The sequence below is a fragment of the Heptranchias perlo genome, chromosome 12 (assembly GCF_035084215.1).
Source record: "Heptranchias perlo isolate sHepPer1 chromosome 12, sHepPer1.hap1, whole genome shotgun sequence".
Lineage (NCBI taxonomy): Eukaryota > Metazoa > Chordata > Chondrichthyes > Hexanchiformes > Hexanchidae > Heptranchias > Heptranchias perlo.
Window position 1 is genome coordinate 23,467,823 of NC_090336.1, and position 19,794 is coordinate 23,487,616.

Consider the following 19,794-nt stretch of genomic DNA (forward strand, 5'->3'; position numbering starts at 1 on the left):
GCGAGAGACAGACAGAGAGGGAAAGAGAAATGAGCCATAAGGGTAACCTCAGGGCCTTTCTGAAGACTGTTCGTAAAAATCCAGTATGACAAATGGCTGCATGTGAACTCCTGGGTGTCTGTCAATGCTGAATGTGGCCTGTTCGAGGAACTGTTTGATGACCTAGCTGTAATTTTTGTTTTGGTTGGCAGTCTGTGCTGTCTGCTGCTGATTGACAGAAAACACATGCTCCGAGCTGTCTGTAGCCGACGTGTGTTTGAATGTGAGTTTAAACATTCCCATTGGAGTTGTGATTTCTTGGCTGGTCTGGGGAATATTGGGGTTGGTTTCCTAGCAACTAGTTGTGAACCTGCTGCAAGTGCATTCCTTGCATTTTTGTGGGTGCAGTGTCACTCTCAACACGGCTGTCAAATATCTGTACATCATTAACAGACTGACCCTCCGGGGTTCGACATCACCTCCACCTATTTTGCTTTTTTTCTCATTTACCCCCCCCCCCCCGCCCATCCTCTCCCTCTGCGTGCAAGGTCCTGAGGCCTCCCAAAATTTATCCTTTAAATGTAAATTATTTGAATCCTGTGATTAACTTCGAGCCTGTAACTTAATCCCCTCTATGTATTGTTCTCTTGTATAATGCTTGTCTGTGGTTTGTGCTTAGTGTTAATCCTGGAATGAGTTAATACGCTCATTTGCCTGACCAGTAATGGAACTGATTGTTCAGTCAGACTGCATGTAAATGATGGGCTTTGTGTGCTAATTTTGGTGGGGGTAGTGTTGAAATGAGCTTCTCTTCAGGTGTAGGGAATCATTTCCCAATGCTATGTCCTGATGTGAGTCCCAAATTGTTGGATATTACACAACTCCAATATCTAGCCATCGACTCCATCCCTCTCCCCGGCCACTGTCTGAGGCTGAACCAGACTGTTAGCAACCGTGGCGTCCTATTTGACCTTTAGCTGAGCTTCTAACCCCATATCCTCTCTATCACCAAGACCGCCTACTTCTACCACCTTAATATCGCCCGTCTCCGCCCCTGCCTCAGCTCATCTGCTGCTGAAACCCCCTTCCATGCCTTTGTTACCTCCAGACTCGACTAGTCCATTGCTCTCCTGGCCGGCCTCCCATCTTCCACCCTCCGTAAACTTGAGCTCATCCAAAGCTCTGCTACCCGCATCCTAACTCACATCAAGTCCTCTTGGGCATCCCCAATTTTCATCGCTACACCATTGGCAGCCGTGCCTTCAGCTGCCTAGACCCTAAGCTCTGGAATTCTCTCCCTAAACCTCTCCGCCTCTCTTTACCCCTCTGTCCTCCTTTAAGGCTCTCCTTAAAATCTAACTCTTTGACCAAGCTTTTAGTCACCTGTCCTAATATCTCTTTATGTGGCTCGGTGTCAAATTTTGTTTGATAACGCTCCTGTGAAGTGTCTTGGGATGTTTTACTATGTTAAAGGCGCTATATGAATGCAAGTTGTTGTTGTTGTTGTTGTTGTTGTTGAAGGTGGTTAATTTCGCAGGTATCTGTTTTGGAGAAATGGCTACGTTAAAGGAAATTCCCGTTCCAGTGATTAGAGGTTATATTGCACTATTGTGCTTTAGTTCCAGTACAGAGTGCCTCTACCATAAAACCACACACAACAATATAAATGGCACCATAGTGCTTATAGTATTTCAGCTGTTTGTCGTGAAACCGCACAGGGGCAATTTCAAAGCTTGTACAATTTTCTGTGACCCTTACAGCATTGAATGTCGCTACAAGTTGCTTTTGATCTCTACATGTTGTTTTGATTGCGCAGCATCTCCCAGTAAAACTGGATATCTTTATAATAGTAACTATACTTATAGGCTAAGACTTGCTGATCCACAAAGCTTATCTCAGTCACAGGGCCCTCGTGTTTAACAAGAAAATGGAAATTAGATCCTGACTACTTATTGACGTCGGTCCAGAAATATCATTCTGGTTTACAAAGGTCAAGACCCTACTTTTTAAAAAAATAACTGGCATTTATCTCTGCAATGAATCCAATGCTATTTCTTGGACCCTGAGCTTGCCTCCATGTGGATGTCAGGGTTGTTTTATTGAGAAGTCCAAGTGAAGGGTCACGGTTCATAGCACAGGACACTACCAAGATTGAAAAGACTAGGAGACAAGAGGAGGTAAATCAGGAAGTAGTGGGTAGGTGACACCAAGCTTAGGTTTTATAAGAGGAAGAGGGGAACACCGACAGAGATGACAAGTTGCAGTTTTGGAAAGGATGAGTTAGAGTAGGAGATGGTGTGATGAGTGTGATTTCAATGCAGTGGACAATGAAAGAAGGAGAAAGAGTGTGTAAGTAGGGATACTTGGAGGTGAGAAGGAGCAAGATAAGAAAGTTTAGAGGAACACTGAATATAGTAATATTGATAAAATAGAGCAAGATAAGAATGGTTGTGATGGAGAGAAAGTTGGAGGATGAACTGAGAGAAGATCAGATAACAAGCTACTCGTGTTTTGTCCAAGGGTATGAGAGAGGTGTTAGAAGAGCCTCCCAGATATTATTTTAAAGCAGTGCCATCTATCTAACTGAAAATATATTTGGCAATTCTTTTGTTAGCTTTATAAATATACAGAGTGATGATGGGAATCACATTCATCCCTTAATGATATTAACATACAGCTCCTCTGGCTATTCTACCTTGTTTCCCAATTAAAAGATTGCCGAGGACTTTTTTAAATGAAGGCAGTTTGGCCTTCAACATCCACTGCCTCACCTTTCCATCTTTCAGGCCATGCACTGCTGCTGACCACATCCCAAGTGAGAATGTGGGTGGGCAACCAGCTACGAGGTCTGTTAGTGTCATTCTGTAACCTTGTAGTCATGGCTGTGGTCAGCCAGCCTCCAGGGCTTCAAGTAGCACTCTTTGCATTTACAGTTAGTAGCAGCAGTCTGGGTTTTGTATTGTGATTGGTCGCTGGTAAGCACATGACCAATATGACCACATGGTTAGTACTGACCAATCAGAAAGTCAACAGAAACTCTGCATCCATTCATTTTGCAGATACAAAATTAGGTCAGTAGTTAGTGACCTTCCATCTGATTTTTGATGGTTCCTATGGTAATGCATCTGGGCTATGCTCATTGTGACTCACAAATAGCTGAAGTAGAGGATTCACAGTCTTGATTTCCAGCATAGATGAGCTTCGTACTATAGGTGTGACTCAGTGGAAGAACAAATAATGGAATGCTAGAGTCAAGCAGGAAAATGAACCAGTTAAGATCTGAAGTTGGTGAGGTGTCCAGGAGGAAGGTGAGCGACTGGCCCTGAAGTTTATGTTGGTTTAATCAGTTTAAATTTCTTCAAAGTTCTTTGGCCCACTTTTTCCTCATGATTTTGCCTTAAATCCCAAGCTGATAGTAATAGAATATCTGGATTGAAGGACATTGAAGACCAAGTTAAGGCCCGTTTTTGGTCGTAAGCCTGCCTGGCTGAAGAACACTGAAGTTGTGTTAAAACTGACTCCTCTAAAGTGCTGAGAAACACAGATGATGTAAATGTCAAATAAAAACAGAAAATGCTGGAAATACATGGCAGATGCCTCAGCATCTGAATGATCTTGATAAGGTAGCTTGTACATGGTCTGTGTAAGGGAAAGCTTGATGGGCCAAAAGGCCTTTTTCTTATATTCTTGTTGGAACTTTCCTGGTTGAAGGTCACTGAAGTTGTATTGAAGGCAGATTCTCCCAGTGAGAGTATGGTTCCTTCTATGGAGGTTACAGTTTATTAGTGCGAGGACTGCTGGGAGTTTCCATTCTTGCAACACTCCTGTCACATTGATAGGTAGAACATGTTACACATTTGTATATTTATCAACATGTGACGCCTTCTCCCCTGTAAAGAAGAAACCAGGAAACCTGCCTCAGCTTTTTCTAAAATTAGAAACTTGTTTTTACATTATTGAAATGATCATTTTGGATATTTTATTGTCCTCTCTTTTCACGCAGTGGGGTAAATTTTCACCCTGCTGCCCGGGTGTAAAACTGACATTGCGGATCGGGCGCCCATTTTAGAAACTGCCCATTGAAATCAAAAACCATGTTGATTCAAGCCTGTGTCTCAAATTAGTAAGAATGTTCATCTGGTCAGCCATCCATAAAGAAAGGAGAATCACATGGCAGCACATTCCAGTAGCTGGTGTATGGAGCAAGGGCTCTCTGTTATCATCCCTGGGTCATGCCATTGTTTATTTAGATATTTGCAGAAAAGGGTACACTCCTGATCATCAGAGATGTACGGTCTGCTTACTGGAGTGACCAGTGACTCTGAGCCCAAGAGAGTATTGAGCGTAATTCCCAGAAATAGTGACGCATATTTTTGTCACTTCTACTCCATTTCTCCGCTGTCCAATCCTCCACCCTCCAAAACTCTAACTTGGTTAAAACTCAACAGTCCTCATCCTTTCATGCTTGCCAACACCCCAGTTTCCGCTGACCTACACTGGCTCCCTCTCCCCCAGTGCATTGAATTTAAAATCCAAATCCTCATCTTCAAATGGCCTCGCCCCACCCTAACTCTCCCAGCCTTGCATCCCCTGCTGCACCCTTCAGTCCTTCTACACTGGCATTTTGTGCATTTCTCCCCCCTGCATTGGAGACAGAGCCCTCAGCTGCCTTGGCTTTGCTCTCCCTCCCAAAATCCCTCCGACTTTGCGCTTCTCTTTCTGCCTTTGAAAACCTTTCTCAAATTCATCTTCTTGACCAAACTTTTGTTCACCTGTCTTAACTCATTCACCATGGGTCATTGTCCATTCCTTTAGTCCTTTTGTCTATAAAAGCATCTTGGGACTTCTTCTACATTAAAGGCATTATGCAAATGCAGCTTGTTGTGATCCAATGTCTGTGGTTGTACATTAGCTGGTGTTAGTATCTCTCCTGAATTTACTCCTTTCTTTTACAGACCCAATCCTAGCTACAGAGTAGATGCTGACAAAGGCTTTAACTTCTCTGTCCCTGATGATGCTTTTGTCTGCCAAAAGAAGAACCACTTCCAGGTCACTGTTTATGTCGGCATGATGGGTGACCCCAAATATGTGAAAACCCCCGAGGGGCTCAAACCAATCGACTGCTTCATTCTGAAGTTGCATGGTGCAAAGGTGGGTGGTACTTGACGGTGAGGGAGGGATAGAAGTGAGAGAGCTTTGTTACTGGGTATATTTGGTCCTTGGATGTATTTCCTTCCATTTGCCAATTTGACCAAAGAAGTCAGTGTGGATACAAAGCTGGTTTTTGTGAATGGCTGAAGAGATGTTGTCTACAAGTTGTTGTGGCCATAGCTAGGGGCAATGAAGGTGTTTTTCATTTGGATACCACCCCGTTTTCCTGTCCCCACCCCACGATCGGTGAGCTACCCTGTCAACAGTCGTTGAGTGCTGGTAGCTTGCCAATTAAATTCAAATGTGGCCTGACCACAAAAATGGTTTGGGCCTTTAGTTAGAGCCCTTGGGAGGGCAGTGCAATTTCCCTGTCTGTTGCCCGCCTGGTTCATTTCACTCTCGGAGGAACAGTCATTTTATTATTGCCCACACAGCCATCCTGTGGCCTATCTTTTTTTCATTCTTGGGATATGGGCATCGCTGGCAAGGCCAGCATTTATTGCCATCCCTTGTCGCCCTTGAGAAGGTGGTGAGCTGCCTTCTTGAACCGTTCAAGTCCAAGTGGTGAAGGTGCTCTCATAGTGCTGTTAGGAAGGGAGTTCCAGGATTTTGACCCAGTGACGATGAAGGAACGGCGATATATTTCTAAGTCAGGATGGTGTGTGACTTGGAGGGGAACCTGGATGTGATGGTGTTCCCACGCGTCTGCTGCCCATGTCATTTTAGGTGGCGGAGGTTGCGGGTTTGAGAGGTGCAGTCAAAGAAGCCTTGGTGAGTTGCTGCATCCTGTAGATAGTACACAGTCCAGCCATGGTGTGCTGATGGTGGAGGGAGTGGATGTTTAAGGTGGTAGATGAGAGAATTAGTGAGATTGCAAATTCAATGTTAACTGAAGCTGTGGGCCCATGCAGCAGGCAAAAGAAATTTTACTCTCATCAGTCTGGGAAGGATTTGAACCCATGTCCCCAGGAGATAAAGGCCAGTGTGCTGTGCCACTTATTGCCCTGTGTAAGCCATTTTAATTGTTTCTCATGAAAATTGGAGGGTTAGAAATTTTAAAAAAAGAATGAAGATGCAAATCTACCTTGAAGAGATCCATTAGATTGGAACTGTGCTCCCTTGAAGTGGTAGGGGCCAGTTATGTTGGAACCATTCCAAGTCCCTTTCTCACATTACTTTTTAGATGCAATTAGTTTGATTGGAATTGAGTCCTTCTGTTGAACAGTAAAGTTGAAAAAGAGCAGGGATGTATATTGTTTTGCTGATTGTTTAATACTGTTCTTTGGCAGTTGGAGACAATGAACCAGAGCATCAACATTGAGCAGTCGCAGTCAGACCGTAGCAAACGGCCATTCAACCCTGTCACGTAAGTACAAGTCACAGAGATGTTCATTGTGCATTTTAGGAAACAGAGCAACCTTTGCTATCAATGGAAAGTCACTTTTATTTGCCCATCAGGGTTTCAGCTTGGCTCAGTTGAGTCGGAGTCGGAAGGCCATGGGTTCAAGCCCAGTTCGAGGACTTGAGCACACCATTTTGGCAGACACTTAGTGTGAAACTAAGAGAGTGCTACGTTGAACGAGTTGCTCTCTTTTGGATGAAATGTTGATGAAACGGAAGATGTTAAACATAACATAGCATTATTTGAAGAAGAATAGTGAATTCTCCTGGTTTCTTGGCCAAGAGTTCTCCCTCATAAAATACCACCATTAAACAGGTTAACTGGTGATTAATCTTGTTGCTGTTTTGGGAAATTGCTGTGCACAAAATGGTTGCCTTGTCTGCCCACAATGGTCACTGCCCTTCAGAGGAATGTAAGTGCTTTGAGGTGTTTTAAAAAATGTAATAAAGAGTTATATAAATGCAAGTTTTTCTTTATAGATGTTACTAAGCTACCAACACCCTAGTCCTTAAAGCAGACATATGCCATACCTTCCTCTGGCAGCCACTTGCTGTGTGCTGACCAGCACTGGCTACAATCTCCCTCATCCTACCCTTGCAGGGTGAGGAGTTGAACCATAAACCCCTCAGACTATTCAATACATTTATATTAATGTTGGGAATGCCAAGCAATACCTAGGGTTGTCACCAGTAGCTACAAGGCAGCACAAGGAGCATGCACAATGTGAATAGTTGATAACTTCACAAAGTTCGTTTAGCAATAATGTTTATATTGCTCATTGTGGGCTTTTTTTTTGCTTTCAAATGAGAAATTGTAAGGTAGATGTGAAAAGGGAAAATCAAACTTTAATGGCTATTGAGAAATGTTCATGGATATCAGTGGATTTGAAGGATGGACAGGATTGATAAGAGATGTATATGAAATATGAGAGATACTAAGAGATGCTAATGGATAGTTAGGTATTTTGAGAAATATTGATGATGTGGGATACACAGGGATATTGTGGGATAATGAGACAATGAGAAATGGTGGTGGGTTTTGAGAGGTGCTAGGGTATATGGAGAGTTGGTGGTGGTATTAACACATACTGAAGGATATTGAGAGATGTAGGATGTTGATGGATTTTTTGTTTCCACAGGGTTAACATCCCTCCTGATCAGGTCACAAAGGTCACAGTTGGAAGGTTACATTTCAGTGAAACAACAGCTAACAACATGAGGAAGAAAGGCAAACCCAATCCAGACCAGAGGTGGGTGCCATTGTGTCCTGCAAAGCTGATAGGATTCCCATTCCTACTGATGTTATTTGGTTTACATGACCTCAGACCAGGAAGCTGGTCACTGCCCACGCAGCATCCCTGTTCCAGGGAAACCAAACGTCAGCCAGCTTCCTGTGCCTGATCACTATCCAGTGAATTCTGTTGGAAAGTGTGTGTATGGTGAGTGAGGACATAATCGGTCTTGGCTGTGAAACCTTTCACAATTAAATACTGAGCCAACACTCAATGTCAGGGCTCACAGATGAAGAAAGAAAGAATTTGCATTTATGTCACGCGTTCACATTCTCAGGCGGTCCCAAAGCGCTTAGAAGAGGTATCAGAATAGCAGCCAGTACCCACGAACCCATACCCCAGCAAGGTACCAATGGGTAGAATGTGTGCTACTCATGCTCCACCCATTGCTACTAGACGTAGAGTAGCCTCTCCAGCATTCTTTAAAGGGACTGATGCAGAAACTGCACAGGTAAGTTTTCAAAATGATCTTTGTGGGGCCAGGATGAGCATGAATTCCAGCCCGCTGCTGCAGGATTTCCTGCTGTCCCCTCCCCGATCAGTGAGCTGCCTGTGTGCGCTGGTTCAGGGCTTGTTGCTCGCCAATCCAATGCAAATTAGGCCGGATCATCGACTTGGGCCTCTCGCTGAGAATATTGGGCAGACGACACCATCTCTTTGCCCACAACTGCCTGATGCTCACTGAGAATGAAGATTGGCCTCCATATCGACTTTTACTGCAGTAGTTGTGATTTTCTTACAGGTGAGCTTACGATATTGGGGAATTAGGGGTTACGGGGAGCGGGCAGGAAATTGGACATGATTTTAGATTTGAGGTTAGGACCAGATCAGCCATGATCTTATTGAATGGCGGAGCAGGCTCGAGGGGCCGATTGGCCTACTCCTGCTCCTATTTCTTATGTTCTTATGTTCTTATGATAAAGGACAGGAATAGCCTTTGTCAGTGACTCCATGTCATGTAACAGGAGGGTTCAAGATTTTATAATAGAGTTACAATGAAGACATTGGACAAGAAAGGTTTAACTGAGAATTAATACTGTGAAATAGAGGAACAGTACTGTATATATAATAGATATTGTTTATTAATATTCTCTTGTACTCTCATTCTCACTCTCCCTTTCTCTCACTCTCTAATTTGCCCTCCATCATTTCTTTCTTTCTCAAACTTTCCCTCTCCCTCTCTCACTTTTTCCTCTACCCCCCTGATTTCTACACCTGTTTCTTCTCACTTTTCTCTCTCTCTCCCCTCTCTCTTATCTCTTGACATCTTTTCTGAACCCATCTGTCTCTCTCTGTCTCGGACTCTCTCTCCTCATCCATCTCTCCCTCCCTCGTTCTGATTCCCCTTCCATCTCTCACAGGTATTTCTTGCTGGTGGTAGCCCTTCAAGTTCAAGCCCAGAATCAGAATCACCTCGTGGCTGCTCAGGTCTCTGAAAGAATCATTGTCCGGGTAAGGCTAATTCTAACTCGTGCATGACACATGTACAGTCTATGTAATCTGGGTGACAGCGCTCTGTGTTTGGTTATTTTCTTTTGCGATTTCTGGGATGTCACATGATCTTAGGTCATAGCTGTCACTGTAACTTCAAATGTTTTGTTCACAATGTCCCTGTTTTTTCGACCAGTGTTTTACTGAGTGATAGTGCACAACATTGGGGAATAGCCGTCTCAATGAGCACGCCTCATTCCCGCTATCACTCTGTGAGTTGTTACTCTGTAAACTGTGACTGTATGTGGGTTAATGCCATGTGAGCATGTATGGGGAATTGTAGGATATTGCCAGTAGAATACAACTGCCTGCTACTGCGTTCAGGAAATTATGGGATATCCGGGATATCAGCAATGAGATGTTACATTTGCCAGCATTTGTGGGATTGGTGGGATACCATCTGCAGTATATGACTTCCTGTGAGCAAGTGCAGGAAACCATGAGATGTTGCCAGTAGATTTGACTTCCTGCTGAGTCCATGGTACTACTAGCTCCCTGGTATTTTGTCTGAGTGCCAATTCTTGTATGAGTCTAGACAGAGATTGTATACGGGCTGTTTTACCGTAAGAGGCTTCACAACTAAGCCTGATCCTCTCCACACCTGATGTCCACATGAGGAATTTTCCAGAAGGAGTCATCAGATATCCACTGGGAATGGGAACCCGGGCTGACTTTTCTCCTCCCTGACTTGGACACATTGAGGCCAGCTGGACCGACTGACCCAGCTGCTGTCCAGGCTGAGATAGGCCAACTCCGCACAATGTGGTTTGGAACCTGTGACAGTCCAGGTCTGTCCAGCTCAGTACTGCACCGAGTGGTGCTTTAATCCACTGAGCAATCAGAGGAGATCATGCCTACAATTTAAATAGGATCCCCATTGTAATATTACTGAATGCACCTGTGGAAGCTGACAATAGCAGGAGGGACGAACAACTTTTGTAGCGAGGATTCACACAGTGCATGCTGGACATTATCTCCTGTGTTTAATTGCTGCACCTATCTCAGGCCTATTCAAATCAATACTGGTTCCTTCATTACCAACACGCCATGTCCTGCTCTCCAATATAACTGCCTGAGCAGGTACACACCTTATCCAACCTACAGTGTATTGTGCAGGATCCGACACTAGATGCACACAAGCCATACAGTATCAGACAGGAATGAATTGTTTCTTTTTACCTGGTGTGCACTGTACATGTGCAGGAGCTGACACCAAGGCATACATAGACCCTATATACAAGATGGGAATGAATTGTTCCCTTTTACCCAGTGTGTACTGAACATATTCGGTAGCTAACACTGAGCCACTCATGAGTTAGACACCACCAGTCAGGAGTGACTTGTCACTTTTTACCCGGTGTGCATTGTGGACCATTTCATCACCAGTCACTGAGACTATTTAAATCATCCACAAGATATGGTGACTCAGTTGCGTTTGGTCTTCATAAGTGCCCAGATCTTTCCTGGTTTTGATATATCATCAGCGATCCACCCTTGAGTTTTCAAAGCTTCCATACAGAGTGAAAAGAATACACTTAGCCCAGCATTGTTTGATGAGTTTGCTGTGCTCTTCATGTCTGAGATTATATTGTCCCCTCCAGTGTCACTGATTCACTCCTTTCAATGGGCCTGGAGAGTAGGTCACAGGAAGTTGGAGTTTGGTGCTAGTGGCCCACCCAAGTGTTTTCCTTGAGAGCCACTATATCCCAGTGGCTACGGGGGGAATGGCCTAATTTGAGTTTGGATGCTACAGAGACATGGAACTTATGCTGACAGGTGGAGTTTATGTGATTGACACATGTCCTTCCTCTGACAGGCTGACTGTTCTTAATAAAGTGCATTGAGGGCTGTTGGAATTTACCCAGTGCCCCAGAATCGGGTAGACATTACATTCTGCATGGAGAACATGTTGTTACCTAAAAACAGTGTGAGATATAATCATGTGTCTGACTGTTCAATTACTGGAGCAAATACATTATAAAAATCAGCTGAAAGACAAAATGAACAAGCAACAGTAATTGCAAATCAAAGAAATTAAAATAGATTATTATTATAAAGAATGATTGCAAACTGTGGATTATCACTAAGAATGGATTATTACTGGCAGTGGATGCTCAATAACAATTGGTTATTATTAAGTTACTGGATATTACTAACGTTGGATAGTTACTAATAATAGACAATTACCATCAACAAATTATTACCAACTATGGATCTAATTCAAATGTTAGTAACAATAAGCGATTGCTAACACAATAGTTACTAACAGTGAATTATTACCAGAAATGGGTGGTTACTAACAATGGGTAGGTAGTAATAATGTACCATTACTAACTATTCTTACTAATAATGGATCATTACCAGCAATAAGATTACTGATAATTAAAAGGTGCAATTATTACCAACAATGGATGGGGTTACTGACAATGCGCAGGTAGTAATAACGAATAGTTCCTACCCATGGATAACAATAGAGTGTGTGTAGAGACTGTTCACATGTGTCGTCTCCAGCTGTCTCTGATTCCTCTGTTCTTCATTCACAGAACACGGCACAGGTGAGACATTTTAATGCTTAAAACACTCACACAAAAGGAGACTATTTCAGAGCCTAGGTACAGTGGAGCCCTTTATTATCAGTAACTAAAGAGAGCTGTACAGGAAGGAGGTAAGTTTAAGAACTGAGGGGGCAAAAATATTGCTTAACAGGTGAGAAAAGCAGGCAAATTTCTATGTGCCTGTCAGAGAACGGGTGAAAAGATTCATTGGACAATAGAGGGCATTGCACCAAGGACGCTTACTGAGCAGCTGAAAGCAAAAATGTCTAGTTCAATGATCCTGTGACAATATGACAGCGATGGTTTAATGTTCTAGGACAATCTCTATGTAATGGCATATAGACGTATGATAATAAACAGGCTCCACTGTATCGGTTAACACTGTACTGAAGGCATTTTGTTCAAAGTTACTGTACAAGCCCCAGGGATAACCTGACAATTCACTCCCTTCTGGTAACATACAGCTCGTGTATTTTGTAGTACAATACTTACTCGTTAAATCCTGACACCTCACTGGCACTTCGTACTGTGTTGTATATCTGGTAACATTCACACCTACCATAGTAGTAGCATCAACACTTAAGAGCTGGACAAGCTGCGTTGGTGATGGAGCCAGTACTCACTACTCTAATACAAGGAGTGTACCTCTCCCAGACAAGGGTTCTTCTGTATTAAAGAACAACAGCAGAAACATAAAGCTTCAGTGGGCTTTAATAGTCTGACTTTCCTTTATCATGCTTTTTCTGTGTTTCTCCCTGTCTCTCTGTCCCCAACTCCATCTTCTCTCTCCTTGTCTCTCCTTCTTTCTCTTCCCATCCTATCTCTTTCCCGTTTGTTTCTCCCTCTCCCCATCTCTGTCCCCTGGTCTCCTTCTCACTTTCCTTTCTCTTTTTCCCATGTCTTCCTCTCTTGCTCTCTCAACCCCTCACTCTCGCTCAATCCTGTTTCTCTTTCTCCTCTCTCCCCATCTCTCTTTTCCTGTCTTTATCTACCTCTCCCTGTCTTCACTCTCCCCATCTCCCTTTTCCTGCCTTTATTATCTCTCTGTCTTCACTCTCCCCATCTCCCTTTTCCTGTCTTTATTATCTCTCTGTCTTTACTCTCCTAATCTCTCTTTTTCTGTGTGTTGCCGTGACAAAATGTAAACCATGCTCTCAATCTGTATGACCGAGGATTTTGCCAATTTTTCATCAGCTTCTGGTGTCCTTGTCTCTTCCACACTATCCCTCTCTCCCTCCTATCTCTTTCCGCTCTCACTCTTGTTGCTTTCTCTCGCTGTCTCTCCTGTCTCTTTATTACTCATCCCTGTATCTCTCACATTCTTTCTTCTCTCTCTATGTCTTGTATTTCTTTCTTTCCTGTCACACACTCTCATGATTTTCTCTCTATTCTCTACCTCTCTCATTCTCCCATGTCTCTGCCTCTCTTTCCCATCTGCTTCCCTCTTTCCCTATCCCCATATCTTTTTCTTCCCTATCCTCACTCTCTCCCTCTTTTGTGTCCATGTGTCTGTCTCTCTTATGTCTCACTCTCCCTTGTTTTGCTCTCTCCTGTTTCTCTCCCTTTCTCACCCCTCCGTTTCCCCTCTCTGTCTCCCTCTCTATCTGTCTCCTCGCTCTCATCTTTTGCTCTCTCCCCTGTCTTTCTGCCTAACTTTCTATGTTTCTTTCCCTTCCCTGTCTTTCTATTTGTCTGTCTCCCTGAGTTTTTCCCTGTTGTTTTCTCTATCTCTCTCCCCATTTCTCTCTTTCCATGTATTTCTCTCTCACAGCTTTCTCTCTCCCTATCTCTCTTTTCCTGTCTTTATCTCTCTCTCTGTCTTTACTCTCCCTATCTCTCTTTTCCTGTCTTTATCTCCCTCTCCCTGTCTTTACTCTCCCCATCTCCCTTTTCCTGTCTTTATCTCTCTCTCTCTGTCTTTACTCTCCCAATCTCTCTTTTTCTGTGTGTTGCCATGACAAAATGTAAACCATGCGCTCAATCTGTATGACCGAGGATTTTGCCAATTTTTCATCAGCTTCTGGTGTCCTTGCTGTTTGAAGAGTTACATATTGAATATCCTTCAATCTCTTACCCACTCTGTAATAAATTGCTGCAAAGATCCATCTCCAGTTGATCTGTTCTAAATTGGTCTAATTTCTTCTTGGACCGTGTCACTGATTGCACAGTGTAAAATTGGACTATTCTTCCATGAGGGACCTAGAATTAAAATGCGTTAAGAGCTGAGCAGGCTGATAGTATGGTTTGTTATGCTAGCATGTTGTCCCGTGGAGTTATAGGATTTGCCTTCTCTCTCTACTGACTCCCTCATGTTTGTGTGTGCAGTGTGCAGAGACCCGGAAGCAGGCAGCTGCCTATCCTCTCCATCAGCCTGAGTGGGTGAACGCATTGTGCAGTGTGCACTGAACAGTAAACACCTCAAAGGCCCCACATTCAGTCCTTGGTCTGTGGTGAGTTAGCTGCTCTGAGTTGGGGCAACAATAAAGGGAAAGGACAAAGGAAAATCAGCCAGGAGTGCTGGAAAGTGCGCACGGATGAACATCAAGTGAGGACAGGCCTCCCAAAGTTGATTACCCTGTTGATCCTAACTATCCAGGCTCACACAGTACAAATAACCGCCCTTGGGTGATGTGTCAGAATACAACTGCACCTATGGACCATATCCAGCTAGGAACATTTTTTGTGCCTGGGCACATTGGACCGCCTGGACATGAAGGAAAATCAAGTGGAATAGATTGTATGTCCGTATGGGAGCCTACGCGATTTTCCCGCCCATTAATTTAAATGGATGTGGAATCTTGTGGGTTCCCTTATGACCCATGGGATTCTTCCCGCCATATTTTCCTTCCTGCGTTTTACCCGGGTGGTCCAGGCACAAGAATTGGAAAATCAGCTCCATTATCATTGGGAAAGGAAAGGAGAAAATGAGGAAGAAACATGAAATAAGGCTTCAATTCCAGAGAGACAGACATGTTTCAAGTAGGGAGCTTCAGAAGTGGCAAAGGATTATATTGTACTGTTGCCAATGGAGTGACAGATTGTACATTACAGTAGCATAGTCTCTTGAATCAGCTCCAGTGCAAATAGATTGATGGGATTGTAACAGCCAGAAGAGAGTCCTTAAAAAAACTCTAAACAATATATAAACACTCGTGTTCTTGACTTTTTTAAAGTCACAGACAAATTATGGCTGTTAATAATTACCAGCTGTCTGAGCTGAGGGAGGGAATCCCTTTCCCTCTGGAAACAGAGCAAGGCCGGTCTCCTGTCAGCCGAATTGGACCAGAGCTGCTGTGCAGGTTTCCTGTCCACACTTTCAAACTTGTCCAGGAAATCTCTCCATATCTACATTTCCTGAACAAGCACCCCGTGTTTGGAAAAGGAAATGGAGTTCAAATTAATGTTTGGAAAGAGTTTGCGTAAGACGGTAGCAGTGGGACTTGGCTCCCTCCTGTAGTACAGATCGCTCTCTCTCTCTCCTGTAGTACAGATCTTTCTCTCTCTCCTGTAGTACAGATCTCTCTCTCCCTCCTGTAGTACAGATCTTTCTCTCTCTCCTGCAGTACAGATCTTTCTCTCCCTCCTGTAGTACAGATCTTTCTCTCTCTCCTGTAGTACAGATCTTTCTCTCTCTCCTGTAGTACAGATCTTTCTCTCTCTCCTGTCGTACAGATCTTTCTCCCTCCTGTAGTACAGATCTTTCTCTCTCTCCTGTGGTACAGATCATTCTCCCTCCTGTATTACAGATCTTTCTCTCTCCTGTAGTACAGATCTTTCTCTCTCCTGTAGGACAGATCTTTCTCTCTCTCCTGTAGTACAGATCTTTCTCTCCCTCCTGTAGTACAGATCTTTCTCTCCCTCCTGTAGTACAGATCTTTCTCTCCCTCCTGTAGTACAGATCTCTCTCCCTCCTGCAGGACAGATCTTTCTCTCCCTCCTGTAGTACAGATCACTCTCCCACATGTAGGACAGATCTCTCTCTCTCTCTCTCTCTCTCCCTCCTGCAGTACAGATCTTTCTCTTCCTCCTGGAGTACAGATCTTTCTCTCCCTCTTCTAGTACAGATCGTGCTGTCTCTCCTGTAGTAGAGATCTTTCTCTCCCTCCTGTAGTACAGATCTTTCTCTCCCTCCTGGAGTACAGATCTTTCTCTCCCTCCTGAAAAACAGATCTTTCTCTCCCTCCTGTAGAACAGATCATTCTCTCTCTCCTGCAGTACAGATCTTTTTCTCTCTCCTGTAGTACAGATCTTTCTCTCCCTCCTGCAGTACAGATCTTTCTCTCCCTCCTGTAGTACAGATCTTTCTCTCTCTCCTGTAGTACAGATCTCTCTCTCTCTCCTGTAGTACAGATCTCTCTCTCTCTCCTGTAGGACAGATCGCTCTCTCCCTCCTGTAGTACAAATCTCTCTGTCTCTCTCCCTCCTGTCGTTCACATCTGTCTCTCTCCCCTGCAGTACAAATCTTTCTCATCCTCCTGTAGTACAGATCTCTCTCTCTCTCCTGTAGTACAGATCTTTCTCTCTCCTGGAGGACAGATCTTTCTCTCCCTCTTGCAGTACAGATCTTTCTCCCTCCTGTATTACAGATCTTTCTCTCTTCTGTAGTACAGATCTTTCTCCTTCCTGTAGGACAGATCTTCCTCTCTCCTGTAGTACAGATCTTTCTCCTTTCTGTAGGACACATCTTCCTCTCTCCTGTAGTACAGATCTTTCTCCTTCCTGCAGGACAGATCTTTCTCTCTCTCTCCTGTAGTACAGATCTCTCTCTCTCTATCCCTCCTGTAGGACAGATCTCTCTTTCCCTCCTGTAGTACAGATCACTCTCCCTCCTGTAGGACAGATCTCCCTCTCTCTCTCTCTCCCTCCTGTAGTACAGATCTTTCTCTCTCTTCTGCAGGACAGATCTTTCTCACCCTCCTGTAGTACAGAACTCTCTCTCCTGTAGCACAGATCTTTCTCTCTCTCCTGTAGTACAGATCTTTCTCTCCCTCTTCTAGTACAGATCTTTCTCTCCCTCCTGTAGTACAGATCTTTCTCTCCTTCCTGTAGTACAGATCTTTCTCTCCCTCTACTAGTACAGATCTCTCTCTCTCCTGTAGTACAGATCTCTCTCTCCCTCCTGTCGTACAGATACCTCTCTCCCTCCTGTAGTACAGATCTTTCTCCCTCCTGTAGGACAGATCTCTCTCTCTCCTATCGTACAGATCTCTCTCTCCCTCCTGCAGAACAGATCTTTCTCCCTCCTGTAGGACAGATCTCTCTCTCTCCTGTCGTACAGATCTCTCTCTCCCTCCTGCAGAACAGATCTTTCTCCCCCTTGTAGTACAGATCTCTCTCTCTCTCTCCTGTAGTACAGATCTCTCTCTCTCTCCTGTAGTACAGATCTCTCTCTCTCTCCTGTAGTACAGATCTCTCTCTCTCTCCTCCAATGCAGATCTTTCTCCCCCCTGAAAAGATCTTTCTCTCTCTCCTGCAGTACAGATCTCTCTCTCTTTCTCTCCCTCCTGTAGTACAGATCTCTCTCTCTCTATCCCTCCTGTAGTACAGATCTCTCTATCCCTCCTGTCGAACAGATCTCTCTATCCCTCCTGTAGAACAGATCTCTCTCTCCTGTAGTACAGATCTTTCTCTCTCTCCTGTAGTACAGATCTTTCTCTCTCCTGTAGGACAGATCTTTCTCTCTCCTGTAGTACAGATCTTTCTCTCTCTCCTGTAGTACAGATCTTTCTCTCCCTCCTGTAGTACAGATCTCTCTCTCTCTCTATCCCTCCTGTAGTACAGATCTCTCCCTCTATCTCTCTCTCCTGTCGAACAGATCTTTCTCTCTCTCCTGTAGTACAGATCTTTCTCTCCCTCCTGCAGTACAGATCTCTCTCTCTCTCTATCCCTCCTGTAGTACAGATCTCTCCCCCCATCTCTCTCTCCTGTCGTACAGATCTTTCTCTCTCTCCTGTAGTACAGATCTTTCTCTCCCTCCTGCAGTACAGATCTTTCTCTCCCTCCTGTAGTACAGATCTTTCTCTCTCTATCCCTCCTGTAGTACAGACCTCTCTATTCCTCCTGTAGTACAGATCTCTCTCTATCTCTCTCTCCTGTCGTACAGATCTTTCTCTCTCTCCTGTAGTACACATCTTTCTCTCTCTCCTGTAGGACAGATCGTTCTCTCCCTCCTGCAGTACAGATCTTTCTCTCCTTCCTAATGACAGATCTTTCTCCTTCCTGTAGTACAGATCTCTCTCTCTCCTGTAGTACAGATCGTTCTCTCTCTCCTGTAGTCTGTAGTACAGTTCTTTCTCTCCCTCCTGTAGTACAGATCTTTCTCCTTCCTGTAGTACAGATCTCTCTCTCCCTCCTGTAGTACAGATCTTTCTCTCTCCTGTAGTACAGATCTTGCTCTCTCCTGTAGTACAGATCTTTCTCTCCCTCCTGCATAACAGATCTTTCTCTCTCCTGTAGGACAGATCTTTCTCTCCCTCCTGCATTACAGATCTTTCTCTCCCCTGTAGGACAGATCTTTCTCCTTCCTGTAGTACAGATCTTGCTCCCTCCTGTCGTACATCTTTCTCTCTCTCTTGTACAGATCTTTCTCTCCCTCTTCTAGTACAGATCTTTCTCTCCCTCCTGTCATACATCTTTCTCTCTCTCTTGTAGTACAGATCTTTCTCTCTCTCCTGTAGTACAGATCTTTCTCTCTCTCCTGTAGTACAGACCTCTCTCTCTCCCTCCTGGGGTACAGATTTCGCTCTCTCCATTCCTCCTGTGGTACAGATCTCTCTCTCCCTCCTGTAGTACAGATCTCTCTATCCCTCCTGTAGTACAGATCTCTCTCTCTTTCTCTCCCTCCTGTAGTACAGATCTCTCTCTCAATCTCTCTCTCCTGTAGTACAGATCTTTCTCTCCCTCCTGTAGTACAGATCTTTCTCCCTCCTGCATTACAGATCTTTCTCTCCCTCCTGTAGCACAGATCTCTCTGCCTCCTGCAGAACAGATCTCTCTCTCCCTCCTGTAGTACAGATCACTCTCCCTCCTGTCGTACAGATCACTCTCCCTCCTGTCGTACAGATCTCTCTCCCTCCTGTAGGACAGATCTTTCTCTCCCTCCTGTAGTACAGATCTCTCTATCCCTCCTGCAGTACCGATCTCCCTCTCTCTCTCTCCCTCCTGTAGTACAGATCTCTCTATCCCTCCTGTAGTACGGATCTCTCTCTCTCTCTCCCTCCTGTAGTACAGATCTTTCTCTCTCTCGTGTAGTACAGGTCTTTCTCTCCCTCCTGTAGGACAGATCTTTCTCCCTCTCCTGCAGTACAGATCTTTCTCTCCCTCCTGCAGTACATCTTTCTCTCTCTCCTGCAGTACAGATCTGCCTCTGTCCCCGATAGTACAGATCTCTCTCTCCCTCCTGTCGTACAGATCTCTCTCTCCCTCCTGTAGTACAGATCTTTCTCTCTCTCTTCGAGTTCAGATCTTCCTCTCTCTCCTGAAGAACAGATCTTTCTCTCCCTCTTCTAGTACAGATCTCTCTCTCTCTCTCCTGGAGTACAGAACTTTCTCCCTTCTGTAGAACAGATCTTTCTCTCTCTCTTGTTGTACAGATCATCCTCTCCCTCTTCTGGTACAGATCTTTCTCTCTCTCCTGTAGGACAGATCTCTTTCCCTCCTGTCATACAGATCTCTCTCTCCCTCCTGTCATACAGATCTCTCTCTCCCTCCTCCAGGACATATCTTTCTCTCCCTCCTCTAGTACAGATCTTTCTCTCTCTCCTCTAATACAGATCTTTCTCTCTCTCCTGCAGCACAGATCTTTCTCCCCCCTAGAGTACAGATCTTTCTCTCCCTCCTGGAGTACAGATCTCTCTCTCCCTCCTGGAGTACAGATCTTTCTCTCCCTCCTGGAGCACAGATCTCTCTCTCCCTCCTGGAGTACA

The 19,794-nt window shown here is 44.4% G+C and overlaps 1 protein-coding gene across 1 annotated transcript in view; it reads left to right on the plus strand.

Annotated features, from left to right (window-relative positions):
* Window positions 1-19,794, plus strand: part of myrf (myelin regulatory factor) — a 277,298-nt gene that overhangs the window by 183,225 nt on the left and 74,279 nt on the right. Inside the window, exons 9-12 of the mRNA XM_067993584.1 lie at window positions 4,935-5,130; window positions 6,420-6,496; window positions 7,671-7,781; window positions 9,185-9,275. Coding sequence (XP_067849685.1) covers window positions 4,935-5,130; window positions 6,420-6,496; window positions 7,671-7,781; window positions 9,185-9,275 — 475 coding nt within the window. The remainder of the gene's footprint in view (window positions 1-4,934; window positions 5,131-6,419; window positions 6,497-7,670; window positions 7,782-9,184; window positions 9,276-19,794) is intronic.